Raw genomic sequence first — 12,535 nt, 5'->3', positions numbered from 1 at the left:
ACTTTAAATAACTAAAGATATGGTTAAAAAATAGAAAACAATGATTGAACAAAATGCGCAACTGTCAAACGAAAAGCTACTATGCCAGCGCGGGCAAAAATCGTTTTTTAAATATTGTAAATTAGTGGAAAGTGTTCATATAGATAGGAGAAGACTCTTCGACTAAAACAAACGATACAATAAAGGAAAATGTACATAGGTATATACGTACAACAATACACGCAGGCAGTACACGCAAATGACGTGGCGATCAGTATTTTACGAGAAATTATTGAAATTAGTACAGTAGAAAGGGAATCGTTACGAAAACGTTTCTTGTCACGATTATATTGCTGCTACTGCTATCGTCCTTCTGTCCTTTTCTCGTGGCCAAAACGTACTGGCGTTCAGGGCTTCTTCCTCGGGGTTTGTGTTTGTATTGGTGTTTGGTCATTTTTACCCATCAGTTAACCATTGCTTGCCATTAGACGCCTGCTTCTTGCCCATAAATTGCCCTACTTTCAATTTTCATCACCTCTTCTCGAAATTTTCTCTTTCTCTTTGTTGCCAAAAAAAGAGTGAAGAAAAGGAAAAGGAAAAAAGTGTGAAGGTTGGATCAAATCGTAAAAAATTTTCAAAATTTAAAACAAATGACGCAGAAAATTCAGCTTTGAGTTTATATGCTTGAAAGTAACAAATTATTGATTTGTTAACTGAGAACTTATTAAGTCGATTTCGTTGATTCCTTAAGCTTTTCTACAAATTGATAATATGATAAAGTGACATGAATTCCCTATCTAGAAAAACTGAAAATTTTCGAAAATTTTTGACTAAATTAAGTTCTAATTGGATAAACAGTTGATTTTTTACAGCTTGTAACCTTCATGAAAGTTAAGGCTAATTTTTTCTATTATTAATAAGCATGACAACTCAGAAGTCGATCATAATTTTGTCTTCAAAAGCTTAGAATACCAAACTGTGGACAGAGATATTTCCAGTTTTAATCGAATTCACAATTTTCTAGAAATTTGCTGCTTTCATTCTCTCCCCTTCTCCCCTTTCTTTCTCTAAAATCTTCCAAACAAAGCAAGACAATTTTCAGTCAAATGAGAATGTCTCAAACAGTTGATCATTTTGCAAACTTTTGTATTCCAGTGTCTTTCAAATCCATCTAATAAAAACAAATGGAATATCTTGAATTTCTTAGCTAACTAATTTCTGTCAATAAAGTTTTTTTGGCGATAACAGAAAAACGACCCAACACTCTGCAGATTTTCCTTTTTTTTCATCATTCTGGTAACAGTTACAGAATAATTTCAAAAATACAGTGGACAAAAACACAGAACAATGGCATATTCCATCTTTGCCTCACTTTTGCAGTCTCTTTATTAAACCATTTTATGGTTTTGAAATTCCCAAAAGAGAAAAAAACGTAATATTAGCAGTGTCAAATACCACAACTGAAAGAGATAGGAGAGGATTTCATGATAACTCTGCCAGCTCATATTTCAAACATTGGAAGCTCTACAGATGAGGTAATAAAACTTTAGGGAATGTTAATGTGAAATAGATATTATCGATTTGATTAGCGACTAATTTTATTGCATAATCAAGTAGCATTCTAGCATTGTACTGATTAAATCAATAATATGTTTAACCACTTATTGTTATGTACGACTCTTATATGGTGGTTTTAGTGATAAATTACATTTAATTCATTCCATTCGCATCAGATAAACTTTTAATTTCCATTCTTACTCCAAACAAAAAAAAAGACAAAATAAATTTGAAATTTAGGTCATTTACGATATTCTGAAAATGATAGGAGCAGTTATTGGTTCTTCTTTATATTCTATCGAGGAGTATGTTGACGTGTTCTGCATCAGGAATACTTTAATACAAATATTTATACTAGTATTTTTCCAGCAATCATCCATAATATGGTCTAGCGGTCATTGGTGTTTTTTTTTTTTTTTTTTTTTTAAATAAGGAGGAAGTAATTGAGAAGAATGGAAATGTTTTCCAGATGGTAGTTGACATGATATAGTTTGGCAATAATTTAACGATTGATCATGAACAGATTTCAGAACAAAAGCTTATCATGATCACTTGGGAACTGAATTAATTTCATACCAAAAAAAAAAAAAAAAAAAATAAATAAAGGCATATTGGCTGTATTTAAATTTGGTTTAAACTAAATTTTATCTTAGGTAATCTTACCAACTGAAAGCAATACCTATTAAAACAACATTTACCCAAACTCTAACGATGATACATACCATAAATTAAACCTTTAAAAATGTGAAAAAAAAAAAAAAAAAAAAAACATAGAAGCACCATTAGAATGCATAATACAAATAAGCCAACCTCAATCAACCTCAAATTTTACATATTGAATACTACCAAAAGCATCTCCAGCAGTATAATAAAAAGTTAAAGAAAAAACAAAAACCAATAATGCTTTGAGATATCAACATAATACTGAAAGAAAATAGCGATTGCTTTTTGCCATAAATACAGTCAAGAAAAACATTTGTTTGCAATTTCTATTAGACTTTAATAATAACTGTTGACAACAAGGATCGCTTGCAACAAGGAGTGCAAAATCCTAACTGCTTAATGATGATATAATCTTTAGCCTAGAAATTTACTAAACTATTTGCATTGTATGCAGTTTGCTATTATTTATCTTCGTTATAAGTTGTGAAAAGGAGATATGTGTTGGTTTGGGATTGATGTATGACTATAGTGAATTCCAACATTTGTCACTTCTTTGTAGTCAAAAAATTCGAAATGAGCAAGCGTATGTTGAAAATCTAGAAATTAGTATAAACTATTCATATTTGCATGTTCTGAAAAGATTTTAAGGATATAAATTGATGGGAAACTATGCAAAATTGTCCTTGAAACGTATATTTTTTAGTAATAGGAATTCATTTTATTAAATCATAGAAAAAAATTAAAACAAAAAAATTATTTGAAACTTATAAAGAAACAAAATTTACACCAATTGACAATTACAAAATTGTGAGATAGAAATGATGAAGGCAAGTGATATGTTCTTGAAATATATCAGAGAATTCACAGCAATGGGAATTTCAATTATCCTTCATATCATTCAAATATAGAAAGATTATTCTAATCTTTTTGTTATCATTTTCAAGATTACAAGCCTGATTAAATGTGATAAAAGACTGTTCTTGGTAAAGTCTAAATTGTTCATTATCTATCTTCAATATTTTTTGTGATTATGTTTTTTCTCTTATGATTTAATTTTCCAATAACTAGCATGAATTTGTCTATTAATCTTCAATTTTAAATTTCACCTATGCATGAAATATATTGCTCAATTTCTTATATAAATTTTACTATGCTATGCAACTATGTAAACGTTTGATTAAAACTTGCGATTTGTAAAAGATTACATTTTGATTTGTTTTAGGGAGCATGATGTTACAAAGAGAAATGTAAAAAAAAAAAGAGAATTAGTCTAGAAAATTAAGCCTACCGAATTGCAATTTCTTTTTTTTTGTTTCAATGAAATGTATTTTCCACTTTTTTATTTCTTTTTTCTTTTGCATTAACAATATTAGTAATTGCTACAAGCGAATACCAGTTAGAAAAATTTTTTCTAGTTTATAAAGTGGGTGAAAGATTCAATAATAGTGAATAATAGTTAATGAAGAGAATGTAATCAGTAAATGATAGTTAATGAGGAGAATGTAATTAATTGATTGTTATTTTAATTATTCCCTTCTTTATTCACTATGCTTCTATTTTAAATATGAAAAATTCTTTGCTTTTTTCCTTTCTTTTCTCTTTTTTTTACATTTTTTAATTTAATTATATAATAATTTTAAAATATAGAAAGTGAAAAAAAGTTTTCAAGGAAATAAGCAAAAGATATGATAAACATGAGTTATCATATCTTTTGCTTATAATAATGAACTACTAAAAAAAAAAAAAATATTTTCATTTTGGGTTTATAAGTAATCAACCAATATGTGATTGGAATGAATTAAAAAATAAATATACAAAATAAACTTGGAATATGAAACTTTATTACAACAGTAAGTTTATTGTAATTGTTAAGATGAAAAGGATGTTTGATAAAAGGATTTGATAGATCATATTAATTTAAATGTTATTGAATTTAAAAATATTATTAGCTTCTTTTAAACTGCCATATTGGATATGGCACATACAACCATAAATTAGATCATTTTGAATTAACCTTGCTGGATGAATACATTTACTCAGACTAATAATTCTTCTCAAGTAATAATTATAATGCTATTAGAATAAGAAAACTATGTATTAACATCAAATAACTCTAATAATACTAAATTTTCAAACTGATAAGTTTGGAAAGTTTATACATGTTTCTCTATAAGATTCTTTAGAAAAATATCCCTTAGACATTTAGAAAGAAGAATACTGAACGATTCATTAGTCACTCAGTTAAGAATATTTTATTATTCAAAATATTTCTAAAATAAAAAAAAGTGAAAAAGAAAAACCAATAAAATTTCGATTATATTAACAAGGAAAGTGGAAAAAAGAGTTGCCAGCAAATTTTTATTATTCAAAATATTTTACTTATCTGAAATTAAATGAAATTATCAGTAATGCTGCAACTAATTTTTGTTTCTGTTTTTTTTTTTTTTTCCTTATAAACCGATGATATTAAAAAAATGAACGCAAATCGTAATCTAAACTGTAAACGAATTGCTATTCCCTGCAAATATTTCTAATCAAATATTTGAGGTATAATAAATAATATTCAAAAATTTTACTACTTTTTCCTTATCAATATTTTAATAATTACTTGAAAATGGATTATTTTAATTTGCCGTTTCATTTTATCATATTAATAATATAAGCATAAAACTTTTATACTGTATTGTTTCATAGTTATAAATTATACTTGATGATATTAGTTTCGGACTAGAGATGACATTTTTTAGCAGATAATAATTTTCAGGTCAGAAATATTTGTGAGTTAAAACTATCAGCAAGAAGAAGCATTCATTGATCTTACAATAACCTAACTGATAGAACCAATCGAATAAATCAGATGTATGAATTTTTGCTGAAATTGTTACATTTTACTAGATATATTTGCTCTGCCTATAGCTTAATATCAAAATTTTGTGAACTAAACGAAGTGATAGTTCAACAAGACGATGAAAATTATAGATAACTTGTTGTTAATATCAGAAATAACTAGAAGGAGAAAGAAAGAGAGTGAAAGAACAAATGGCATCCTTGAAAACTTTTCACTTTCCTTATCAATATTTGATTAAAATTAATTGCTCATTAATGAGCTGTCGACAATGTGAAACATTACATTTTACATCAATGCATTAAACACTAAACTTCAGCAAATTCTTCTCAAATTCAACTTTATAACCATGTAAAAGTATTAGGATAGTGGGTAATGTTAGTGATTAAATGATAATGTTGATAAATGTAGAAGATGTGGGAGTGATTATCAATGCTAATTTCAAAAACCATTGTGCAAATAAATACTAATATGCATGAAGGTATTGATGAAAAAGATTGAATTTATTAAATGCAAAATCAATAGCCATATGTATACAGAGTAGAGAATGATTATCATAATATAAGAATAAACAATCACAATGACTAAATAAACAAACAACAGTGTTCGCATCATTTTGTTTAAATTTTATGAAATAAATTTTAAAATCAATCCAATTTAGAATGATATGATATAGTAAAGTGAAAATAATGGAAAAAGGGAAATTTAAATTTTAATTAATAGATTTTTCTATCGTTTTCTTACCTATTTTAGGAATAAAAAAAAAAAAAAAAAAACATTAATTATAGTAAAAAAAATGAAAGATTTACATGGAAATAAAATGTATTATATTATTAATAATTTTACTGTGTAATTCTTATCACTGACTCTTTTTTTAATTATTATACATTTAACAGTCTTAATTTAACTGGCAAACAATCAAAAATTATTTCTAAACAACCATACGATTATTGAAATTAATGTATCAATGTAATCGTTTATATTGTTAAGAAATTAATTAATTTTCAATTAACGAAAATTATCAAACTGATCAATTTCTGGTGATAAAAAAGAAAATGATAATTTAATAACTAATTGGTATCACAAGTTATCAATTTATAAATATTCGCATATGTACGAAAATGAATGGCAGCTTATAAAGTTAGCAGTATATGCAATATCAATAAGCACGTTGGTTAAAAATTCATGAAAATATTCCTTTTTTCTTTGAATTAAAAAAAAAAAAAATAACGAACAAATGGTAATGAAATAATCATTTAATCAAAAAATAAATAATAAAAACAATTAAAATTAAGCCAATAATTATAATACATCCAACACTACAATACAACTTTTTATTTATCATCGCTTGTCGACATTGTACAGTTACCTGTGCTTGCTGACTACCTGCTGTCACATAATTAAACGCATCATTCACATTTCTATCAATTCGATCCACCCTTTCACCCTATAATAATCAATCAACGTCATTTAATGACATATTAGTAACAATAATTATTATCACTATATATCATCGTTATCAAATCAAACTTTCTTTCTTTCTTAACCATAACTATTTTATTCTAGTCTAATACATGTCGAAATTATATGTTAACTGATCATTGAAATATGAGTAAGTTTTACCTGTGCATGTATGAGAAAATTCATATCGTTGTATAAATCACTAAGTTCTTTGATATTTGCTTCTAAATTAAATATTTCATTATGCCTTAAGCTAGCATCATCAAAAGCTGATTTTAATTCTGATGAACGTATATGTCTGAAAATTATATTCATTAAAATTATTAAAATTAATTCATTCTTTACAATTTCCAAAAATTTGCTTTTTTCTTATCTTTTGTTGCAACTCTTATTATTATTATCAACAGTTTGATACTTATTGCATATTACTAATTATATGATAAATCTTGCTAACAATACTTTATATAAAATAACCTATTGAATATTTCCGATGATTTGGAATCAATCATTGTATTAATTTCATCCTCTGTCATATACTCACCAGCAATATCTAATTGTCGTTTGATTCGTTCTTAATTGACATGGAATTATGATAATAAATTGCTGCAGTGATAATCAATTTAAATTGCTCACTAAGTCCATTTTACCTCTTTATATCCTTTTTTCTAATAATTAAATGATAAGGATCGTTTGAAAAAATGAATAGAAATTTAATCACACTCTATGTTACAATTTTCAAAGTGACTGAAATTTGTGTTTGAAAATTAATTTAATCACTAAATTTATCGTTAAAATCAGGATTAAATTTATAAGATTACCCTTTTTTCTTTCTTTTTTCATTTACTACTATCATTGTTATAGTTTATTCATAACTCTAAACTAATTAAACACTTTTTTCTATGCTCTTTTTCACTTTTCTTCTCCGTTTTCATCTCAATAAATTTCAATGAAAATTATGCTATGTTAATAATCATAATTTCAGTAAAATAAGACTAACTTGCAACTTCCACTCTGTAATCTAATTGAGCAGTATTAAATATTTCCAGTAAATTTGAAAGCTTTTTTAACAATGCTTCAATATGATATTGATGGATGCGTTTGCTAATTCCAATGATTTTTCCATTTTCTGTTTTTTTAACATTCTCTTTCATTGCTAACAAATGTTTTCGCAATAAACCTGAGCGATGCTTTATACCAGCCATGCATTCATCCAGCTTTTCCTTTAATTGCAATTTTATTTAAATTAAAAATTTAAGCAATGAAAATCATGATGAGAAAAGAATGATAATAAAGTAATAAGTTAGTATAAAAGTAACTGTTGAAATCTGTTCTCTTATATTTAAATACATTATTAAACAAATACAATCATTCTATAATACTTATTTCTTCATTTTTTTGTTCCTTTCACTAATTAAATTCAAATTGCGTTATTATTATTATTATTATTATTATTATTATTATTATTATTATTATGTAGTGTGTAATATCAAAAATGTATTTTAGCTTGATAACATATATCGAATGAAGCTAATTCCGAATGATAAAAGAAGACTAAATGGTTAATTGGAAGAAATCATCTCACGGATAGATGAGAGTTGCTGAAGAAATTCACTTTATATTATTTCACGACATCTGAAGTAAATCGGCGAGATGAAAAAGCTACTCAAATCGTTGTCTCAGAACGATCAATGAGAAAATTAGAGTTTGGAAGTATCGACTTGATCGATCGTGACATATTGACGAAAAACGATTTGTATACGTGACAATGGATGACAAGCATTTTAATGCTTAACAAAAATGAAGCTCTTTTGAAGCTGAGTTTACCAAAAAAAAAAAGAAAAAAAAAATCATAATAGAGATCACCGGTTCAATCAGTTACAAATGTCATAGCTTTTTAACATTCCGTCGAAACGATCAAATTTGAAAATATGATAAGCAATGTTTCTAACTTCTATTGGCCAACTCTTTACTAGAAACAGCTCTTATCAAGCATATTGTTTCATACGTAAGAAAACGAACCCTTTTAAGGCTAAATATATTGAACTGCTTTCGCTGATTAACTATTATTTCTTAAATCATTAAAGTTATTTTGTAGAAAACAAGAATTTCTTGGCTAACTTTGTTGATATTTACTGATAATAATTTATATCTTATCACTCCAACTTGTAATTACTTTCATAATAATGAATTGAACATTTGTTACCTTCTGGTTATCATCAACGATAGTTTGAGCTAAGGTTGAACGCAGCTGCAATTTCATGCTGGCAACATCGTCTGATAATTTGGCCATTACATTTCGAATTTCGTCAATTTCAGCAAAAAAGGAACTATCATGCGCAAAACTGACATTTGATTCAACATCAATCGAAATGAATGTGTTATCATCTGTTAAAAATTGCTCAGCTTTTTGCTGCAAAGAAAAAGGAAAAAATTATTTTTTGTAAGTTTCGAAAAATTTACAAATGTAAAACTACCAAACACTTAAAAGAAGAATTTGCTAAAATATTATTACCTAAAATAGTTTCAGTTTGAAATTATGATAGATTAATTTTTTATTTCAATGAAATATTTTTGAGTCACAAATTTTTAATTTTAATTGGATAAAAGAAATCTCATACAAACGAAAAACTTACATTGAAACTATGGAGGAATATTAAAGTAAAAGTGGTTTATTCAAATAAGATTGATTAATAATGTCGGGAGTATCATCAGCTGTTTGATATTTCAAATTTGATTTACTTCGATTATATTATATTAATCAAAAATTCACAGAAATTGTGCTATACAAATTTGTGAAAAATCAGAATCGATATGGTAACAGAATCTTTTATTTAAATTCCCAAAAAATCATTACTATTTCAGCTATTATTGTTGCTCATTTCAGTACGATTTCAATAACAAATAAACTATTTATAGTAATAAATCTAAGCATTTTTAATTAATCAATTATTTGTTGATTTATAAAATTTCCCTCTTGAGTTCCTAAAATTTTTAATAAATTAATTAACAAAATAAATCACTCAAAGTATGATGCCTTTAAGTGAACAAGATATAAAAGAAGTTTGAAAATAATCAAAAGATAAGCGTAATTTCTTTCGAAATAAGGAAAAACGAAGGAATATAACGAATCTATTAATGATTTTAAACCAGTAAAGTTTAATTTTGTTTTTATTTGAATGAAAGATTGATAAAAATGAATTAAAAAATAAATTAAACAATAAACATATTTCATTGAAATTGATGAATAACACTTATAATGAATAATAATCATTAAATCAAATCTATCATAAACTTACCCTAAATTCACTCGATCGATCTTTCATCGTTGTATGCGATAATACATTTCTTAGATGAATCAGTAATGAATATTCCAATGACTAATGATATCCTTTTGAAAATGCAATTTAAAAAAAAACAAAAACAAAAACAAAAACGATAAAAAATTTCAATTTTTTAATAGAAAGAAAAATGGATAAATGAATGAATGAAATGCTAGCAAAGCAAAAATGACCAACACAGAATAATTTAGCAATAGTTCGAATATTAGCTATGATTACTTGTCACGCAATGTTGCTATGCCATTTATGCTGAAATTGGTGACAGCATAGAGAGTTGAGAGAGAAGCGGGATGGGATGCGATAAATTTGCTTTTAAAATGAGAAATTGAGTTGATAGAAAGAATGACTCCACTGATTCATCGTCATCACTTATAAAATCAATAAATTTCACAACCAAATGCTGTACAATCATTTTGAAACGTTAATATTAACAGGTAGTACACTCAGTACTCAATATTACCTATAATACATAAATTTATTCTGCATAGAAACTAAAAATTAACATTATATATATATATGATATTACATTTTAATTGGACATTTAGAAGTAATAAGTTATTATAACTTATTGTTATTATTATATTTATTTTTTCTTTGTTCAGATTATATTGAAAGTGCAGTATCTAAGAAATAGTAATTGCAAATTATTTTGTTGAGGAAAAAGGAAAAAATTATGTAAAGTAATCAAAATATAATATAATAGATTATTGTTATGCTAAAGTGAAAAAACTATTTGATATAAAAAAAAGCAAATAATAATAAAATAACATTTTTCATTCTATTTCATCTGAAAGTCTGTACATTTAATATATTTACATTTAGTAAATAAAGTTTAATAACTGAATATTATGGTAAACAATATTTGTCCTTCTGTTGTCATTCTCATTTCTCACTTCTTTATAAACTGATAGGTATTATTCGTGAAATGAAATAATATAATCGATTGAATAAGTTGAAAGCAACTTCAGTTAACAGCAAATATTCTAAAAGTTATAGAAAACCAATCATTCAGATATGGATGAGACATATATAATTTGAAGTGACACATTTGTCATCAAAATATGTTGTATCATTCGGCTACTCAAATGAATGATCAAAAAGATATGCCGATATGCTAGAAGAATGAACAGTCAGCAGAAAATGATTTCAAGTACCAAACAACAAATTTGAAATGAACAAAGATAACCTAAAGATTTCTGAATACTTCTGATTGCTTATTACTTATACTTTTCAATTCCGCATACTGAAATGTCAGATAACGACCGGTATAATTTGCTATGCATCATTCCTTCTTCCTTTTTTTTTCTTTTTTTTTGAACTACTCATTATTTATCCAATTTAATAAAAGGAAATGAAATTCTTTTCTTTTTTTCTAACTTAATGTAACGTTATAAATAATTTGTTTGTCGTAGAATTTTGATATTAATTAAGAAAATTTATTTTGAGGTTAACACAGACTTTTGTACACTTTGAGCAAAAAAGGAAAAAAGGAAAATAGTAGTGACAATTTTCAATGAAGTAGTTTTTGAATTTAATTAAAGCTTTTTCTATTAGTTTTTTTTAAAATTAATTCAAATTTGTTATCAATAATTTGTGCTTGATTATATGAATCTAATAAATAATTGTGTGTAGAACAGAAGATTATTATTAATGAGATTTAAAGAAAAAAGAAGAGAAATTAAGTAATTAGTAGTTAGTCAACAAATACATTTTACTATATCAAGAGATACGGTAAAAAAGTTGTTATGAGAGATGACCTGATTTATGAAGTTGATAAGATAAGAAGGTAAACGATAGCTAAGCTACCTATAAATTTTTCCTGTTGCACAGTGGTAATCCTAATCATTTTGATATGATATTTCTCTAGCTTAATATTTATTTATTTCCAAAAGTTTTTCAAGAGAAGAATTAGCTTTATTCTGCCTGAATTAGATAGTATAGGAATTATGAAACTACTGGCAGCTCAAATATTATGTAATATGTGGAAATTAATTTCAACTTCTGGATTGATTTTTTTCAATATTAACTCTTTGAGAATTATTATTTAATATTATAAGAAAGAAAAATTTTGAGCCTAAAGGAATAATTAACTAAATTCACTTTATAAAAAAATTAGAGCACTTTTTTTGTTTCGAAAAGTGTTGTATGGTTTTCTGAAAATATTATATAATTAATGAGTTCAATGTTGTACATTTTGGGATATTCACATTCTTATTTATTATTTAAGATTTTTTTTTCCTGTTCGTTGAATTAATTTTCAGATGTCATTACATACACCAACAAAACTTGGCGATCAAACAGCCGATTATTGGGACACTACAGGTCATTATCATGATGATAATGGCTAGTTTCTTTAATTACATTGATAATGTAGCGAATTAATTGCTGTAACGGAACTTACTTAGTATGAGTAATAAAAGTGTTTGAAAATTTGGAAAAAAAACTTGCTTGCTTTTCATTTTATGATTTAAATATAAAGCTTTTCATAATCTTAGAATGTAAAAAAAAAATGATAAAACACAAAAAAACATGAAAAACATCAATTTTTGATGATTAAACTTATTTCATTCATCTATTATTGTTTAATTATTCCTTCAAGTTTTGTTTATTACATACACATTTGACTAAATTTTAGATTTAGGCTAAGATTCTTGCACCTAAATTCAGAAATCTTCCATAAAGCATGTAATAG

General features: G+C 25.8%; 2 protein-coding genes across 2 annotated transcripts; one reads left to right on the top strand and one right to left on the bottom strand.

The window, feature by feature from the left end:
- Positions 1–189: 189 nt before the first annotated feature.
- Bm9034 (Uncharacterized protein) lies at positions 190–450 on the top strand (the record flags this gene model as incomplete). Its single annotated transcript, XM_001894199.1, has 1 exon — positions 190–450. One exon carries the CDS (start codon positions 190–192, stop codon positions 448–450), a length of 261 nt encoding a protein of 86 aa, XP_001894234.1.
- A 5,846-nt stretch (positions 451–6,296) lies between these two features.
- Positions 6,297–9,828, bottom strand: Bma-syx-2 (SNARE domain containing protein; the record flags this gene model as incomplete). The annotated part of the gene is made up of 6 exons (XM_043075476.1): positions 6,297–6,491; positions 6,668–6,803; positions 6,980–7,076; positions 7,503–7,725; positions 8,709–8,915; positions 9,802–9,828. 6 exons carry the CDS (start codon positions 9,826–9,828, stop codon positions 6,297–6,299), a joined length of 885 nt encoding a protein of 294 aa, XP_042931410.1.
- Between the last annotated feature and the right edge of the window lie 2,707 nt (positions 9,829–12,535).

The sequence above is a fragment of the Brugia malayi genome, assembly GCF_000002995.4.
Source record: "Brugia malayi strain FR3 genome assembly, contig: Bm_v4_ChrX_scaffold_001, whole genome shotgun sequence".
Lineage (NCBI taxonomy): Eukaryota > Metazoa > Nematoda > Chromadorea > Rhabditida > Onchocercidae > Brugia > Brugia malayi.
Note: the sequence above shows the minus strand (reverse complement) of the source record. Positions and strands in the feature narration are given on the sequence as shown.